The 20862-nt window shown below is 41.6% G+C and overlaps 1 protein-coding gene across 12 annotated transcripts in view; it reads right to left on the reverse strand.

Moving 5' to 3' along the window:
• Positions 1-10103: 10103 nt before the first annotated feature.
• hspg2 (heparan sulfate proteoglycan 2) overlaps positions 10104-20862 on the reverse strand; it is a 181428-nt gene continuing 170669 nt past the window's right edge. For 9 of the 12 annotated variants that reach the window (XM_024376138.2, XM_024376129.2, XM_042299582.1 and 6 more), the window contains 7 exons: positions 19559-19634; positions 16756-16840; positions 15097-15171; positions 14137-14207; positions 13735-13818; positions 13414-13517; positions 10104-13218 (listed from right to left, as the gene is read on the reverse strand). In XM_024376138.2, coding sequence (XP_024231906.1) covers positions 13046-13218; positions 13414-13517; positions 13735-13818; positions 14137-14207; positions 15097-15171; positions 16756-16840; positions 19559-19634 — 668 coding nt within the window. In that variant the 3' untranslated portion in view covers positions 10104-13045. The remainder of the gene's footprint in view (positions 13219-13413; positions 13518-13734; positions 13819-14136; positions 14208-15096; positions 15172-16755; positions 16841-19558; positions 19635-20862) is intronic. The other 3 variants (XM_024376139.2, XM_042299580.1, XM_042299575.1) reach the window with 2 other exon arrangements.

The raw sequence follows: 20862 nt of genomic DNA on the forward strand, positions 1-20862 counted from the left end.
GACATGATGACTCCTTGCTGTCCCCAGTCCACCTGGCCATGCTGCTGTTCCAGTTTCAACTGACCTGAGCCCTAGGACCATGCCCCAGGACTACCTGACATGATGACTCCTTGCTGTCTCCAGTCCACCTGGCCATGCTGCTGCTCCAGTTTCAACTTCCACCTGACTGTGCTGCTGCTCCAGTTTCAACTGTTCTGCCTTATTATTATTCGACCATGATGGTCATTTATGAACATTTGAACATCTTGGCCATGTTCTGTTATAATCTCCACCCGGCACAGCCAGAAGAGGACTGGCCACCCCACATAGCCTGGTTCCTCTCTAGGTTTCTTCCTAGGTTTTGGCCTTTCTAGGGAGTTTTTCCTAGCCACCGTGCTTCTACACCTGCATTGCTTGCTGTTTGGGGTTTTAGGCTGGGTTTCTGTACAGCACTTTGAGATATCAGCTGATGTACGAAGGGCTATATAAATAAATTTGATTTGATTTGATTTGATTTATGATTGGGTACAGTTATGACAAAACCGTTATGATCGGGTACAGTTATGACAACACAATTATGATCGGGTACAGTTATGACAAAACAGTTATGATCGGGTACAGTTATGATCGGGTACAGTTATGACAACACAATTATGATCGGGTACTGTTATAACAAAACACTTATGATCGGGTACAGTTATGACAAAACAGTTATGATCGGGTACAGTTATAACAAAACAGTTATGATTGGGTACAGTTATGACAACACAATTATGATCGGGTACAGTTATGACAAAACAGTTATGATCGGGTACAGTTATGACAAAACAGTTATGATCGGGTACAGTTATAACAAAACAGTTATGATCGGGTACAGTTATGACAAAACAGTTATGATTGGGTACAGTTATGACAACACAATTATGATCGGGTACAGTTATGACAAAACAGTTATGATCAGGTACAGTTATGACAAAACAGTTATGATCGGGTACAGTTATAACAAAACAGTTATGATCGGGTACAGTTATGACAAAACAGTTATGTTCGGGTACAGTTATAACAAAACAGTTATGATTATAACAAAACAGGTACAGTTATAACAACACAGTTATGATTGGGTACAGTTATGACAAAACAGTTATGATCGGGTACAGTTATAACAAAACAATTATGATCGGGTACAGTTATAATAACACAGTTATTAATTGTCCCTAGAATTTCTAAGCAAACAGCTGGAGGCAGGGCTTTCTCCTATAGAGCTCCATTTTTATGGAACGGTCTGCCTACCCATGTCAGAGACGCAAACTCGGTCTCAACCTTTAAGTCTTTACTGAAGACTCATCTCTTCAGTGGGTCATATGATTGAGTGTAGTCTGGCCCAGGAGTGGGAAGGTGAACGGAAAGGCTCTGGAGCAACGAACCGCCCTTGCTGTCTCTGCCTGGCCGGTTCCCCTCTTTCCACTGGGATTCTCTGCCTCTAACCCTATTACAGGGGCTGGGTCACTGGCTTACTGGGGCTCTCTCATGCCGTCCCTGGAGGGGGTGCGTCACCTGAGTGGGTTGATTCACTGTTGTGGTCATCCTGTCTGGGTTGGCGCCCCCCTTGGGTTGTGCCGTGGCGGAGATCTTTGTGGGCTACACTCAGCCTTGTCTCAGGATGGTAAGTTGGTGGTTGAAGATATCCCTCTAGTGGTGTGGGGGCTGTGCTTTGGCAAAGTGGGTGGGGTTATATCCTTCCTGTTTGGCCATGTCCGGGGTGTCCTCGGATGGGGCCACAGTGTCTCCTGACCCCTCCTGTCTCAGCCTCCAGTATTTATGCTGCAGTAGTTTATGTGTCGGGGGCTGGGGTCAGTTTGTTATATCTGGAGTACTTCTCCTGTCCTATTCGGTGTCCTGTGTGAATCTAAGTGTGCGTTCTCTAATTCTCTCCTTCTCTCTTTCTTTCTCTCTCTCGGAGGACCTGAGCCCTAGGACCATGCCCCAGGACTACCTGACATGATGACTCCTTGCTGTCCCCAGTCCACCTGGCCATGCTGCTGTTCCAGTTTCAACTGACCTGAGCCCTAGGACCATGCCCCAGGACTACCTGACATGATGACTCCTTGCTGTCCCCAGTCCACCTGGCCATGCTGCTGCTCCAGTTTCAACTTCCACCTGACTGTGCTGCTGCTCCAGTTTCAACTGTTCTGCCTTATTATTATTCGACCATGATGGTCATTTATGAACATTTGAACATCTTGGCCATGTTCTGTTATAATCTCCACCCGGCACAGCCAGAAGAGGACTGGCCACCCCACATAGCCTGGTTCCTCTCTAGGTTTCTTCCTAGGTTTTGGCCTTTCTAGGGAGTTTTTCCTAGCCACCGTGCTTCTACACCTGCATTGCTTGCTGTTTGGGGTTTTAGGCTGGGTTTCTGTACAGCACTTTGAGATATCAGCTGATGTACGAAGGGCTATATAAATAAATTTGATTTGATTTGATTTGATTTATGATTGGGTACAGTTATGACAAAACCGTTATGATCGGGTACAGTTATGACAACACAATTATGATCGGGTACAGTTATGACAAAACAGTTATGATCGGGTACAGTTATGATCGGGTACAGTTATGACAACACAATTATGATCGGGTACTGTTATAACAAAACACTTATGATCGGGTACAGTTATGACAAAACAGTTATGATCGGGTACAGTTATAACAAAACAGTTATGATTGGGTACAGTTATGACAACACAATTATGATCGGGTACAGTTATGACAAAACAGTTATGATCGGGTACAGTTATGACAAAACAGTTATGATCGGGTACAGTTATAACAAAACAGTTATGATCGGGTACAGTTATGACAAAACAGTTATGTTCGTGTACAGTTATAACAAAACAGTTATGATCGGGTACAGTTATAACAACACAGTTATGATTGGGTACAGTTATGACAAAACAGTTATGATCGGGTACAGTTATAACAAAACAGTTATGATCGGGTACAGTTATAATAACACAGTTATGATCGGGTACAGTTATGACAAAACAGTTATGATCGGGTACAGTTATGACAACACAATTATGATCGGGTACAGTTATGACAACACAGTTATGATCGGGTACAGTTATGACAAAACAGTTATGATCGGGTACAGTTATGACAAAACAGTTATGATCGGGGACAGTTATGATCGGGTACAGTTATGACAACACAATTATGATCGGGTACAGTTATAACAAAACAGTTATGATTGGGTACAGTTATGACAAAACAGTTATGATCGGGTACAGTTATAACAAAACAGTTATGATCGGGTACAGTTATGACAAAACAGTTATGATCGGGTACAGTTATAACAAAACAGTTATGATCGGGTACAGTTATAACAACACAGTTATGATCGGGTACAGTTATGACAAAACAGTTATGATCGGGTACAGTTATGACAAAACAGTTATGATCGGGTACAGTTATAACAAAACAGTTATGATCGGGTACAGTTATAACAACACAGACAACAAAACAGTTATGATCGGGTACAGTTATAACAAAACAGTTATGATCGGGTACAGTTATGACAACACAGTTATGATCGGGTACAGTTATGACAACACAGTTATGATTGGGTACGGTTGACAAAACAGTTATGATCGGGTACAGTTATGACAAAACAGTTATGATCGGGTACAGTTATGACAACACAGTTATGATCGGGTAAAGTTATGATCAGGTTATGATCAGGTACAGTTATGACAACACAGTTATGATCGGGTACAGTTATGATCAGGTTATGATCAGGTCATTAATGTGGCCACTACCTGTGGAATGTGTTTTTAGTGTGCTGAGACTTGATCCCTCTCCTTTGGTTCCTTCTCAGGTCACTGAAGAGCTCTGAGCCCCCCTCCGAGGTCACTTTACCACCATTGAACCAAGCAGTCCTGCAGGCTGAGAGGACCAGGACAAAGAGACAGCTGAGCTGAGATACTGGAGAAACTCTTAAAGGGTTAATATGCCGTTGAAACAATAACAAAGTAGGTGCCCCGCCTTTGTTTTGGTAAAAAGCTGAGGGATGGGCCTGGAGAAATGTGAAACTCGTTTTTCAACCACTCCACACATTTCTTGCCAATTAACAAACTATAGTTTTGGCAAGTCAGTTAGGACATCTACTTTGTGCATGACACAAGTAATTTTTCCAACAATTGTTTACAGACAGATTATTTCACTTATAATTCACTGTATCACAATTCCAGGGGTTCAGAAGTTTACATACACTAAGTTGACTGTGCCTTTAAACAGCTTGGAAGCCTCTGATAGGCTAATTGACATAATTTAAGTCAATTGGAGGTGTACCTTTGGATGTATTTAAAGGCCTACCTTCAAACTCAGTGCCTCTTTGCTTGACATCATGGGAAAATCAAAAGAAATCAACCAAGACCTCAGAAAAAAAAAATTGACCTCCACAAGTCTGCTTCATCCTTGGGACAATTTCCAAATGCCTGAAGGTACCACGTTCATCTATACAAACAATAGTATGCAAGTATAAACACCATGGGACCACGCAGCCATCATTACCACTCAGGACGGAGACATGTTCAGTCTCCTAGAGATGAACATACTTTGTTGTGAAAAGTGCCAATCTATCCCAGAACAACAGCAAAGGACCTTGTGAAGATGCTGGAGGAAACAGGTACAAAATAATCTATATCCACAGTCAAACGAGTCCTATATCGATGTAACCTGAAAGGCCGCTCAGCAAAGAAGAAGCCACTTCTCAAAAACCGCCATAAAAAAAGCCAGACTAGGGATTGCAACTGCACATGGGGACAAATTTTGGAGAAATGTCCTCTGGTCTGATGAAACAAAAATAGAACTGTTTGGCCATAATGACCATCGCTATGTTTGGAGGAAAAAGGGGGAGGCTTGCAAGCCGAAGAACACCATCCTAATCGTGAAGCACGGGGGTGGCAGCATCATCTTGTGTGGGTGCTTTGCTGCAGGAGGGACTGGTGCACTTCACAATATAGATGGCATCATGAGGTAGGAAAATTTGAAGCAATATCTCAAGACATCAGTCAGGAAGTTAAAGCTTGGTCGCAAATGGGTCTTCCAAATGAACAATGACCCCAAGCAAACTTCCAAATTTGTGGCAAAATGGCTTAAGGACAACCAAGTCAAGATATTGGCATGGCCATCACAAATCCCTGACCTCAAGCCTTTAGAAAATTTGTGGGCAGAACTGAAAAAGCATGTGCGAGCAAGGAGGCCTGACAAACCTGACTCAGTTACACCAGCTCTGTCAGGTGTAACTGTCAACTTATTGTGGGAAGCTTGTGGAAGGCAACCCGAAACGTTTGACCCAAGTTAAACCATTTACAGGCAATGCTACCAAATACTAATTGAGTGTATGTAAACTTCTGAGCCATTGGGAATGTGATGAAAGAAATAAAAGCTGAAATATATCATTCTCTTTACTATTATTCTGACATTATTTCACATTCTTAAAATAAAGTGGTGCTCCTAACAGGGAATTTTTACTCTGATTAAATGTCAGGAATTGTAGTGAGGTGCGTACTGGCGGCATAGAAGTCAGGCGCAGGAGAGCGAAAGCTGATTTACAACGGTGTCGTCTAATATCCATAAACCACCGTCAACAGAACAATACAATAAATGGGTCAAACAAAACCCGGTAATACCATCATACCGTGCACAAGCACTACAAGAAACAATTACGGACAAGGACATGGGGGGGGAAACAGAGGGTTTAATACACAACATGTAATTGATGGAATTGGAACCAGGTGTGATGAAAGACAAGACCAATGGAAAATGAAAAGTGGATCAGCGATGGCTGGAAGGTCGGTGACTGCGACTGCTGAACGCCGCCCGAACAAGGAGAGGAACCAACTTCGGCAGAAGTCGTGACTGGAATTGTGAAAACTGAGTTTAAATGTATTTGGCTAAGGTGTATGTAAACTTCTGACTTCAACTGTAACAGATTTCCTGTATGCACCGTAATTAGCACCTCCCCTAACCTTGAGACACATCACCTGGGATGAGCCAGTCATGTAGAATCAATCCAACAGGGAGTAGTAGCTTTCTGCCAACAGGATTATGTTCAGTAGGCAATAACAGATGAAAACAGACAGATATTTAATGAAACTAATGTCCAGGTATAATCTGAACTTTTCTGTTGCAAACCGTTTTACTACAAACATGACCAAGTTGCACCTTCCTCACCAAATGTCCTCCTCCCCTCTTTGTAGGGTGCTCTCAGGAAATTCAGGTTTCTCCAGTAGGCCTAATCGCTCTCTTTCTCTGCATCCTGTTGTTCAGTGTGACTTTCCTGTTTTAATAACAGGCTATAACAGGGTATTTGCCTGAACGGGAACCACAACAACAGCACCACAACAGTGTTATGCGAGGCAACATGATCGTTGTCTTTTTCCGTAGTTTTCAGGTAAATGGCCCAGTAGCCTATGACCTGCTAAATCTTTCTTACAACTATGTAACTATCACTGTCCATCAAAACCTGTTCCACCCCCCTGTCCTCACCCTGGCAGCCTATCAAAACCCTCCTTTATGTTTGGTAAACAGGTTTGGAAATGGACACACATCAGTATTAGAGCATGTTGTATTGTTTTACAATGTGAGGCGAGAGGATTTTAAACATAACACAGAGAGATAAGGAGATTATGATTTAGATGATAATGTATGCTACTCTTTCCTGGAATGTGATTGGTGAAATAGCTAAACAATGATTTTCACAAGTAGGAGGAGGAGTAGTGGAACAGTTGGTTGAGATTCAATGACTGTACATAATATCCCTACATGTAGTGTTGGTCTCAGAGAATATAGGACATTTAGCGTTCCTAGAATAAACTTGGCAAACTTTGCATTTTGGTACACAAGATAGAGACAGATAGCTCCCATTTGGAATAGGAGAGATGCACATAGATTAAGTGATATGCCTTTCCACCCCACCCTGAGGATGAGAGTGACTCATTAGTAACAGCAGAGAGATAGAAGTATCAGTGACTATGTTTCGGTCCTCTATAATGTTTCCATATTAGGACAGACACCTAGTTAGTCCTAGGGAGGACTCCACACGTATTGGACTGCCACAGGAAGAACATCTCAGCTTTCTGCAGTTAACAATGGGCTTTGTTATTAAGACAGAGGGACCTCGGGGTCAGGGTGCTGCTAAATGCCACTGTGTCTAACAAAGATTCTGCAGTCTAAAGTAACAAGGAAGAGTTTAAAATAACTGGTAACACAGGCACATTGTTGTTATACATCATTCCCTATTGGCTGGCGGCCGTAGTGAGGGTTGGTTTTCTGACAGGAACGCACCAGCTGTCAAGATGATGTATCACCAGAAATCTGTAGCATGTAGACCTGATGTTTAGAACACAAAGTGGATAAGTAATAACATATTTTGTGACAGTATTTGGATAGTCCATCTATAGATACTGTACTTAAAGATGCACTCCAGCAATTTTTTATCCTTGCTGAGACGAAAACATGCCGGGTGAAGTGTGTGAAGTGGTTGAAACGACAACTCTACCAAAGGACACTATTCCACGTGGAGCATTGGCTACACGGCTGGAAATGGTAAAACTCTGAGACTATTGATCCCTACAGAATAAGAGCAAATCTTAGATATGAATTACTAGTCTGCAGCTAGAAATTACGTAAACCGAGGACGAGAATACAGGCAATCGCCAAAACATCTATTCTATGAGAACATTTCTGAATGGTACTCTGAAGTATCCATTCCAAGCACAAAATAATTTGATCTTCTGGAAAACGCAACCAGAGAGACTCTGATGAATTCTCCAGCAGATGGACCGGATTCCAACAGAGAAGACAACAATGACATACCTGCGTAAATATATACTTGCAATTATTCTCGAATGAGCGGCCATTCATGTGAGAAGGATTAGCATTTCAATGTATATAATTATAGACTGTGTGTAATGAATCCATTTGTCTTTCCTGCTCTTTCTCAGTCCCACCCCTTCTCTTTGTCCACCAAGCGGTCATATCGGTTTAGCCCACTAGGGACTCTTTCCTATCATTGTTAGTAACCAATATTTACTCTTTGTTTATGTATTTCTGTGATTATTTAGTTAGTTAGTAAATAAATAATTGAGCCAATTTGTGTATGGATGATTCATAGTAGAGGCTGGGTTCGCGTAGATAACCAACAATTTACGACGTTCAGATGAGACTGATGAAGGTAATAATAATAATAATAAATTAATAGAAGACTAATTGATTAGATATTAAAATATCTGAAGAGTTATATTCAGAAAATTAGAACTTTGTAATCTGAACATTTTCCGTGGTGCCCCGACTTCCTAGTTAAATACATTTACATGATTAGTTTAATCACTTAATAATAATTACAGAGAATTGTTTTCAGTTTTCACATTTTATGATAGTAAAGACACAACACTTAATTTCAGCGCAGCTTTCCACGCTTCTTGAGAACAGCCTAAGGTGCATTTAATCTTGTTATGTAACCATCCATTGCCAAGTGATTGTCTCTGGAAGTACATTACATCACCAAAAGTATGTGGACACCTGCTTGTTGAAGATCTCATTCCAAGATCATGGGCATTAATACGGAGTCGATCCCCCCTTTGCTTCTATAACAGCCTCCACTTTTCTGGGAAGGCTTTCCACTAGATGGTGGAACATTGCTACAGGGACTTGCTTCCATTCAGCCACAAGAACATTAGTGAGGTCGGGGACTGATGATGGGCGATTAGGCCTGGCTCGCAATCGGGATTCCAATTCATCCAAAAGGTGTTAAATGGGGTTGAGGTCAGGGCTCTGTGCAGGCCAGTCAAGTTCTTCCACACCAATCTCGACAAACCATTTCAATATGGACCTCGCTTTGTGCATGGGGGCATTGTCATGTTGAAACAAGAAAGGGACATTCCCCAAACTGTTGCCACAAAGTTGGAAGCACAGAGTAATCTAGAATGTCATTGTATACTGTAGCATTAAGATTTCCCTTCACTGGAACTAAGGGGCTTGAACCATGAAATACAGCCCCAGATCATTATTCCTCCTGTACCAAACCTTACAGTTGGCTCTATGCATTGGGGCAGATAGCGCTCTCCTGGCATCCGCCAAACCCAGATTCGCCCGCCGTTAGATTGTCTCGTGCAGTCCCAGCAGTGAATGTGAATTCAACAATGACTACAGTTTGACTTGCTGTAACTGCAAGAATGTTTTCTGTCGTCTCTTTTGACGTTTGGCCAATGTGCATACAGTAGTATGTCTCCAATATTACATGGCCAGTAATCAATAACAACTTAACTTTTCTTTGTGTTCATGGGACCTATTTGTTGGGATGCTTCTTCTTCCACGGTTGCAATGTAATGTGTATGTAATGCTGGTAGAACAGAGCAGTAAAAATGAAATATAAAAGCATTTTTAAATGCTGCCACGGTTACTTACTATATAAACATTTGTCATGCCTCATCTAATCTGATAATCATAATTTACAGTAATAAGAGATCTCTATGGTCCTGAGGCTATCCATATCAGAAACCTGATTTGGGTCTAACTTCCATCGGGTACATTGAACCTTGACTTTGTCAATAGGCCTGGTAATAGAGTAATAGAGAATCACACTGTCTCGGGTCCTGGGTAAAGAGCTGGCCCACTAAAGATGACGAGCGAACATAATGACGATTAAGGGTAACAATCGGATCATTCAATCTTATCAATCGTATCATTCAATCTTATCAATCGTATCATTCAATCTTATCAATCGTATCATTCAATCTTATCAATTGTATCAATCATTATTTACTGCTATTCTTTAATTATTTGTTATTCTTATCTCAAACTTTTTGGGGGGTATTTTCTTAAAACTGCATTGTTGGTTAAGGGCTTGTAAGTAAGCATTTCACCTGTGACAAATAACATTTGATTTGATTTGGATATCCTGGGACTGGAGTGTGCAATATCTGAAAGTGAATTAGTAGATAAAGGAGGACTATATCGGACAACTGTCTGTAGAACGTTAAAAAAATTATACAAGAAAATAATAACAGAACTGGGTAAAAATAATATGATTGGGAAAAGAACACAACTCGCAAGATTCTAAATAGCACATGAATGTTGTTTTAATGAAGAAACACTGAGGGAGGGGAAGAGTCATTCCTTTCAACTCTGGAAATGGTTCAGTCAGGAACAAGAGCAGTATCATCCAATGGACAATAATATTATGTGTAGTACACTTCCATTCACTAGAAATTTGTGACAGTATTTTTCAACATGTCTTAATCCAAAAAAAGAAACAGAGACAATATTAAAAATGTCAAAATAGGTGAAATAATATCTTCATCAATGATGAGTGGCCATATTTACTTCATACATTCTCAGTACATCAACTATAACCAAATATATCTTATGATGATATACACAAATGGGAATTCAATGTATTATTGATTTGTGATTGTAAGATGTTTTTCTCATCTGTGTTTATGCAGTGTTTACTCCTGTCAATTACACAATAATCACATTGTAACCTTTCCCAATGAGTAATGGTGACTCTACTCAATGTGATATACAGAGCCTAAAATCCTTCATTTTATCATTTCAAACCAGAGCCATACTGTATATATAGATCTATAGATACACATAGATTTATTTGGGTCTGGCACAAAGCAGTTGACAACCCCTTCTCGGGCTGATGTTACTGTCAGTTACCACAGTTGTTCCACAGACACTCAACTGAGACTGTATATGTCATGGTGGGAACTTCAGTCGGGGAAGACAGAAGAACGGTATTAAAAATCCAACATGAAGGGCATGGGGATGTGGGGAGGGAATACACAATAACGCAAGAAAAAAAATGATGGCAAGCTTTTCTGATTGCTCTACAACAGCAGAATCAAGCCTGAAATAAACAACAGAAATGAATCAAATAAAGAAACAAAAATAAATAAAAATGAAGCAACTTTAAGTGAAATGATAGTGCTCATTTTTAGAATATTAATCAACATAATCTTAAACTTACAAAATGTGAAAGGTTTGTGAAACTATGATGCCATATTTGTCATGTGGTCAACCAGTGTGGGCGAGCATGCTCATTGGAGCTCCATAGGTCACAGTTAGCACGCACCCCACCAGGCAGGTTTCAACTGTTTTCCCCCACTGCTGAAGTAATCTACTCTGTCTGCTGTATGTCTACTGTTCGTCTCATCCAATCGGTCTACCCCAAGTTATGGAAGCCATATCCATGTCAAAATATTTTGGTATGAATCTGCTTGCATAGTGCGTTAGGTACAACAGCTAACAAAATGATGCAGCTGCTAGAGTTCCATATCAGACCTGTTAGTTCTATGAGACCTACTGAGGCTAGTTGCTACTGAACCTGAAAATGACTGAGGAACTTCTTGACGCAGTTTTGCGTTAACCCTCCTGAGGATTTAGATGGCGAGACGCGAACATCAAGTACACACACATAGAGCAACAGTACACAGTTTACACGCATTTAGTACAATCACATACAGTACACACACAACGTCATATAGGGATAAAAATATGGTCCCGTGTCGCTCAGTTGGTAGAGCATGGCGCTAGCAACGCTAGGGTTGTGGGTTCAATTCCCATGGTGGACCAGTATGAGAAATGTATAGTGCACGCACTACTGTAAGTTGCTCTGGATAAGAGCGTCTACTAAATCAGGGTTTCCCAAAGTTGGTCCTGGGACCCCCACATACCCAGGCTAAACTGATATTTACCTGACTTGGAAATAGTAAGCACATGATTGTGACTGCAGAAGCAAAATGACAAAATGTCTTAGAATTCTCAGAACCGCTCATAATAAAAAAAAAATCAAAATACAATCTACATTCATTCTTTAAAATGTCTTTTGAGATCTACTCAATCAGATAGGACTCATGAGGAGACTGAGCCACACTAAAAATACTAAAATAAACCTCAGATTTAATCTGGAGAACAACACAACCTCCCCAACCTCAGGAGAGGTGAAAGAAAGTAGGCAAGTGTAACATGTGTTTTACACTGATATTATTTCAAATGTAGAAATTAAGTAAATGTAACAACATATGTACTACATTAATATAAGGAGACAGACACATGAGTGTTAGTGCGATGTATTTTCATGTCTGACTTAATAGCACCAAGTTTAAAAAAAAACAATTTACAGACACAAAAGAGGCAACCATGCTAGGTATGGAAAGGCAAGGTATTTTAGAATCAGATCAGAAATTATTTGGCAGAATTGAACGGCACCATTACTTCTAATAGCTTGTTTTTAAAATCCTGTCTGTTTGTTTTTAAAATCCTGTCTTCCCCTGAGATGTGTCTTGATGCTGCTTTGTGACGTGACCTCTGTGACCCCCCTACCAATAGTGTGACAAGGCTGTGATCATGCTCGCCCCTCAGGTTCCCCTACAGAAGTGAAGAAGAAAGTAGAAGGCCTAAATGTCTTCAAGTATTAACACAACTAGGCCCTATAAAAAAGCCCTGGACACACAGTATTAGAACCCAGAATCAACTCTAGGACAAAGTAGAGCAGTTATGGTTAGTTTGCATGTTTCCCCCACAAATATATAATATATATTTATATGTATATAAATAAAAATTCAGTGCTGTAAAAACATCTCCAACTCCATAGGATCTGACCCATCGTAGAAGGCCTATAGCGTTTTACTCTCTTGTTGTCATGGCTAAAAGCTACTGCCGGGAGTATGTAAACTGTACTGGATCTGTGTTAATAGTCCTTGACCTTCATTGACAATACAACACTGAGGAAGTGAAGACTTGTTAATATCATTTCATTTTTTCGCTTTTTTTTGGTTTAATGCACATAGAGCAAAATATCATTTTGTGTTGTGTATCTTTGTTTTTGGTAGGAGCAAAGCACCACGTTTGTATCAAACTGACTGTGTGTACGCATGTATGTAAGTCTCTGTGTGTTTGCGTGTAACTGTGAATGTCGGTGTGTATCTTGTCTCCATAGTCTCTCTCTGTGTGTGTGTGTGTGTGTGTGTGTGTTTGTGTGGGGGCTGCTGTAGGTCTATGAGGAGCAACGGCCCACGTTGATGCCATTCTCTGCGGTGGCTTGCAGCTCGATGGGTCTGGCCAGCTGCTCTCCCGGCCGGGCGTTCATCAGAGACAGGTTCCTCACACAACCTTCGAGCCCCGAGGAGAACTTCCCTCCTGTCATCGCAAATATGTCCGGGGCGCCACCTGTAACACACAAACACACATGAGTACACGCACGCACACACACAACCTCAGTGCATGTCCTTAGAGAAGACACAATATCACCTCTGTCAATCAGTCATTTGCCGATAGATTTGGGACACTGTACTTTTTGGAGACCTTGACAATGAATACTTGACATTTTCCCAACATGTCTCTAACGGGAAGAAGGACACGTACCCAGGTATACGTTGCCTTTGGTGTTCACCATGATGCTTTTGCCTTGTGATTGTCCTTGTTGAATGGCACCTCCGTCTATCTGAATATATCCCTGTTTACCAGTTCTGATCACACACACAGAAGAAAACCTTCCTTACTCGTATAATCATTATACTTCATCACAAAGCACAGAGAACATTCGTTGAGAAAATAAATCACTACTAAAACTATAAACATTTTCTATTCTATTAACAGTAGATCTTCCACTGTATGTGGAATAAGAGGTGAATAATACAAGTTGTAACGGAGCATGAGAGAGGAAGGTCATGTACTGTGTGTTACCTCACAGCAGTGACCTTGTGCCATCTGCCATCGTTGATGGGCTCTCTGGACTGGATCTGAGACTCACCACTGCCCAGCTGGTAGCTGTGGACAGACAGGGAATATGCAACAGCAGCATTACTACTGGGACTACATAGAGGAGAATAAAGACCTACATTGGGGCCTGCAATGACTTACATCCTTGATAAAGATGAGTATACAATATAGCTCAGTATTTTAATTATTTATTTTATACAGTCATTCTTGCTCACCTTTATGACAGGTGTCAATCATTTTGGACCCCACCTTATGTGCTTATTTAGGACTGGTGCAAACAATATTTACTTTACCAATCAGATATACGAACAGCATGGGCATATTCCTTAGGATACCACCACAGTGATGTCAGTGATGCTTTCTTACCTGAAGACAAAGTGTCCGTTTTGCAGACCAAGACTGATAAAGTCCTTGCCCTTGCCTTGATCTCCAAGTTCCTAGAAATAAAGTTATTTAGATTACAAATTATAGGAAAGTTATGACAGTATAATGACAGACAGTAAAATAGCATATACTGTATCATATACAGTAGGTATACTCAAATTCTACTTGAGAAGGTCTGGTCAGACACATTTCCTAGGTGGCAAAGGTCTGGATGAATATTGTAATTTTTTGGCGTAGTAACAAACCCCCACCTCGCAACCCCAAACTGCTCACACTGTTTTTGTTGGAGGAGAGAAAATGTTGCAATTTTAAACCTAATTTCCCACAATTCTTCACATTTTGCAGAGAATCCATGTCTTATGTGTGTTTATATGATACCACGGTTCGAAGCCCAACCGAGTAGTTGAGAACTGCGGTCCGTATTGACCCCATTCTGGGGCCAAATCGGTCCGCGGTCAGCCAGTTGAGCATGGGGGATATACTGTACAGTATACCTAACATACTGTATATCTGGATCACACAGTAAAACCATAATGGATTTTTTCATATACTGAGCGCACAGGTTTTGTATTAAGACTTGTGGAGTTCCCTGTATTGTATAAGATACACACAAATATATTTTTAGACCTATTCAGGCTTTGATCACAAACCTGAATCAAGCTCCTTTTGGTAGTACAGAACAAATGTTACATGCAACATAACAATGAGCATTGAAGCTGTCAAAGCCATCGTGCATATTATACAACATACATATTATTGTTAAGGATTGATTGATTGTATTTAATTGTTAATTAAAGCTAGTAGGCTGCTCCAGCTGGAGAAAACAACACAAGTTCAAAACATGTATTCCATAGTTATGGTATAGATATAGTGTAAGACTGTCAAATCATCTTACAATATATCTATACATGAAGTACATATCCTGAAATATACCATATTTACCAGGTGTTTTGGTGAGGTGGATACCTTTTTACTAGCATGCATCTTGCGGAAATGGCTAGCGCCATTAACTGACTCCTGGGGAAGATGGGAAGGGGCTTGGGTTAGAGAGGCAAAGCAACAACCAGGCAACATGCAGTGCAGTCAATCAAAACAGTGCTGTCAAAACCATGCCAAACCATGCCTGAACCTGGAACTGTGACGTAGCTCGCTCAGAGCCAACATGCCAAACCATGCCTGAACCTGGAACTGTGACGTGGCCTGAACCTGGAACTGCCCAGAGCCAACATGCCAAACCATGCCTGAACCTGGAACTGTGACGTGGCTCGCCCAGAGCCAACATTCCTGAACCTGGAACTGTGACGTGGCCCACCCAGAGCCAACATGCAAAACCATGCCTGAACCTGGAACTGTGCCGTGGCTTGCCCAGAGCCAACATGCCAAACCATGCCTGAACCTGGAACTGTGACGTGGCTTGCTCAGAGCCAACATGCCAAACCATGCCTGAACCTGGAACTGTGACGTGGCTTGCCCAGAGCCAACATGCCAAACCATGCCTGAACCTGGAACTGTGACGTGGCTCGCCCAGAGCCAACATGCCTGAACCTGGAACTGTGACGTGGCTCGCCCAGAGCCAACATGCCAAACCATGCCTGAACCTGGAACTGTGACGTGGCTCGCCCAGAGCCAACATGACAAACCATGTCTGAACCTGGAACTGTGACGTGGCTCGCTCAGAGCCAACAGGCCAAACCATGCCTGAACCTGGAACTGTGACGTGGCTCGCTCAGAGCCAACATGACAAACCATGTCTGAACCTGGAACTGTGACGTGGCTCGCTCAGAGCCAACAGGCCAAACCATTCCTGAACCTGGAACTGTGACGTGGCTCGCTCAGAGCCAACATGCCAAACCATGCCTGAACCTGGAACTGTGACGTGGCTCGCCCAGAGCCAACATGCCAAACCATGCCTGAACCTGGAACTGTGACGTGGCTCGCTCAGAGCCAACATGCCAAACCATGCCTGAACCTGGAACTGTGACGTGGCTCGCTCAGAGCCAACATGCCAAACCATGCCTGAACCTGGAACTGTGACGTGGCTCGCTCAGAGCCAACATGCCAAACCATGCCTGAACCTGGAACTGTGACGTGGCTCGCTCAGAGCCAACATGCCAAACCATGCCTGAACCTGGAACTGTGACGTGGCTTGCTCAGAGCCAACATGCCAAACCATGCCTGAACCTGGAACTGTGACGTGGCTCGCTCAGAGCCAACATGCCAAACCATGCCTGAACCTGGAACTGTGACGTGGCTCGCTCAGAGCCAACATGCCAAACCGACAGCCAGTCTGTAAATGACATCAATCTCAATACAATGAGAAATAAGTGAGATGTGAGAGCCAGTTAAAAACATGAGAAACAACCAAAAGGAAAAGAGCGGTTGAATGCCAGTGAACCACTTTTAGTCTTGGAAAAGCGAGACACAAATCCAATGTATTATTATAATTACTATTATTAATGACAGTGAGTGTAAACGGAAGTGTTGAATCAAAGTTCTGTATGGTAGGTTATTGGTAAATATGTGATTAGACAGTAAGGATGAAAAATAGTGCTGAGTATTGCCCCGGGGGTGCATGAGTACGGTGGTCAGGTTAGGACATACCACTCCCTGCCACAGGATCAGGCCCTCTTTGGAGTTGCTGTTGACCTTGATTTCCAGCTCAATGGTCTCTGGAGTGTCAGGGCCGCTGCAACACACACATACACACACAGACATTATAACACACATACAGACATTATAACACACACACAGACATTATAACACACACACAGACATTATAACACACATACAGACATTATAACACACATACAGACATTATAACACACATACAGACATTATAACACACATACAGACATTATAACACACACACAGACATTATAACACACATTCAGACATTATAACACACACACAGACATTATAACACACATACAGACATTATAACACACATACAGACATTATAACACACATACAGACATTATAACACACATACAGACATTATAACACACACACAGACATTATAACACACATTCAGACATTATAACACACACGCAGACATTATAACACACACACAGACATTATAACACACACACACACAGACATTATAACACACACACAGACATTATAACACAAACACAGACATTATAACACACACACAGACATTATAACACACACACAGACATTATAACACACATACAGACATTATAACACACATACAGACATTATAACACACACACAACATTATAACACACATACAGACATTATAACACACATACAGACATTATAACACACATACAGACATTATAACACACATACAGACATTATAACACACACACAGACATTATAACACACATACAGACATTATAACACACATACAGACATTATAACACACACACAGACATTATAACACACACACACACAGACATTATAACACACATACAGACATTATAACACACATACAGACATTATAACACACATACAGACATTATAACACACATACAGACATTATAACACACACACAGACATTATAACACACATACAGACATTATAACACACATACAGACATTATAACACACATACAGACATTATAACACACATACAGTGCATTCAGAAAGTATTCATACCCCTTCCTTTTTTTTTTTAAATCTTTTTTTTTTAAAACAATTTGTTACATTACAGCCTTGTTCTCAAATGGATTAAATAAACAAAATGCCTCATTAATCTACACACAATACCCCATAATGAAGAAAACAGGTTTTTAGAAAATGTTTGCAAATGTATTAAAAATAAAGAACAGAAATACCATTTTTACATAAGTATTCAGACCCTTTACTATGAGACTTGAAATTGAACTAAGGGGCATCCTGTTTACATGGATCATCCTTGAGATGTTCCTACAATTTGATTGGAGTCCACCTGTGGTAAATTCAATTGATTGGACATGATTTGGAAAGGCACACACCTGTCTATATAAGGTCCCATAGTTTACAATGCATGTCAGAGCAGAAAAAAAACATGAGGACAAAGGAATTGTCCGTAGAGCTCAGAGACAGGATTGTGTCAAGGCACAGATCTGGGGAAGGGTACCAAAACATGTCTGCAGCATTGAAGGGCCCCAAGAACATAATAGCTTCTATCATTCTTAAATGGAAGAAGTTTGGAAGCACCAGGACTCTTCCTAGAGCTGGTACCCGGCCAAACTGAGCAATCGGGGGAGAAGGGCCTTGGTCAGGGAGGTAACCAAGAACCCGATGGTCACTCTGACAGAGCTCCAGAGTTCCTCTGTAGAGAAGGGAGAACCTTCCAGAAGGACAACAATTTCTGCAGCACTACACCAATCAGGCCTTTATGGTAGAGTGGCCAGACGGAAGCCCCTCCTCAGTAAAAGACACATGACAGCCCGCTTGGAGTTTTCCAAAAGGCACCTAAAGGACTCTCAGACCATGAGAAACAAGATTGAACTCTTTGGCCTGAATTCCAAACGTCACGTCACGTCACGTCAGGAGGAAACCTGACACCATCCCTACGGTGAAGCATGGTGATGGTAGCATCATGCTGTGGTGATATTTTTCAGTGGCAGGGACTTGGAGACTAGTCAGGATCGAGGGAAAGATGAATGGAGCAAAGTATAGAGAGATCCTTGATGAAAACCTGCTACAGCACGCTCAGGACCTCCAACTGGGGTGAAGGTTCACCTTCCAATAGGACAATGACCCTAAGCACACAGCCAAGACAACACAGGAGTGGTTTTGGGAATGTATTTGAGTGGCCCAGCCAGAGCCCGGACTTGAACCTTATCAAACATCTCTGGAGAGACCTGAAAATAGCTGTGCAGCGACGCTCCACATCCAACCTGACAGAGAGGATCTGAAGAGAGGATCTGAAGAGAATAATGGCAAAAAACTTTCCAAATACAGGTGTGCCAAGCTTGTAGCACCATACCCAAGAAGAATTGAGGCTGTAATCGCTGCCAAAGGTGCTTCAACAAAGTACTGAGTAAAGTGTCTGAATACTTATGTAAATGTGATGTTTCAGCGTTGAATTTTTAATACATTAGCAAAAATGTCTTTAAACCTGTTTTTGCTTTGTCCTTATGGGGTATTTTGTGTAGATTGATGAGGAATAAAACTATTTCATCAATTTTACAATAACATAACATAAGTAACATAACAAAATGTGGAAAAAGTCAAGGGGTTTGAATGCTTTCCAAATGCACTGTACACATGGAGAAAGAGAGTGTAAGAGGGGGAGAGGGAGAGAGAAAGAGAGGGGGGGGGAGACCCAGACATGGTTTTAAAACTACCTAGACCATGTAAATGTCTCAATACAATAGTGACAATTGTAGAGAAGGAAATTGATCAGCTTAAAGAAAGTGACTTCCTTCTCCACTTGGGAAACTCTGGCTCACCTCCTGGGGAAGATCGTCTTGGGAAGAGCAAGGTAACCGTTGTCATAGAATTTAACTGCATACTCAATGGGGGCATCTATAAAAACAGAGTGGAAAACACAACACCTCAGTTTCCTGTATGTTGCTATATTGAGCCTTAGTGTTAGCGCTCCCTCCGGTGGCAGCAGGGTGAATAGAAGCTCCGTCCAACTGGCTCAGTTAGAAACTAACAGTGGTTAGTACACAAGAGTTAAGAAAGAGGGAAAAAGACAAATAAATGTTCTTATCAATACTTGTATTTATATTTTTAAATAACTCTACTTTTGACACATTCCTCAACACAGTATTTTAAACTAATGTTGCAGATTGAAAATTCTGTATTGACAGACAAACTGTGCAAAATACCAGAGCCAGACGACATTCTCCATAGTACATGTCATTCATCACACACACTAGGTCTGTAGAGTCAAGCGAGACAGGCATCTCAGTGCAGTGTGGACCCAGGCGATCGAGTGCTCCATGCATAGTTATCATCTTCAAGGGAGTTTCAACTCATCCAAACGGCTCCCACATCATAATAATTTCATCAAAATACTTTTAGTGGTTAGTAACTGACAACGAACATCCTTGTTCCAATGGGTAGAAAAGAATGCATTTCACATTCTCAGTTTCCAACGAACGAGAGTAGAAGTGGAGAAAAAAAACAGTTGTTCTGTTGTTGATTTGGACAGGCAGTTTGGAAGACGGCAGTTTGGAAAACGCAGGTTGGAAAACGCAGGTTGGAAGACGGCAGTTTGGAAGATGGCAGTTTGGACAGGCAGGTTGGAAGACGGCAGTTTGGAAGATGGCAGTTTGGACAGGCAGTTTGGACAGGCAGTTTGGAAGACGGTAGTTTGGAAGATGTTGCAGTAAGTAGTTGGTTTTGTCACAGACTCGACAGGACACTTGTTTAGGAGAGGACAAAAGGGTAATTCTAAATGTCTTGCATCTCTAGAACATACACAGTATCTCAAACAAGAGAGAGAAAAAGTGTCAAAGGGCCAAAACCCAATAATACACAACCGCAAGAAGACGCAATATCCATCTGCACACTACCGTACCCTTAGCCTTTAACAATGTACAATTCCCCCCTCCCAACATTTCACAGGATAGGAACCCCAGCCACCAGTTCAGTACAGAATATAAATGTGTAGTGTTGTTTTGGTAGTACAGTGTTGTGTAAGTTTCTCTGATTTGCTGAGTGTGTGTGTTAGGCTGGCGGCGGGGGCCATGCGGGGGCTCTCGGGGGCCCTTAGGTCGAGCGGATGGGCCCCTGACTGTTAGTC

Source organism: Oncorhynchus tshawytscha, linkage group LG16 (genome assembly GCF_018296145.1).
Source record: "Oncorhynchus tshawytscha isolate Ot180627B linkage group LG16, Otsh_v2.0, whole genome shotgun sequence".
NCBI classification, from domain to species: Eukaryota; Metazoa; Chordata; class Actinopteri; order Salmoniformes; family Salmonidae; genus Oncorhynchus; species Oncorhynchus tshawytscha.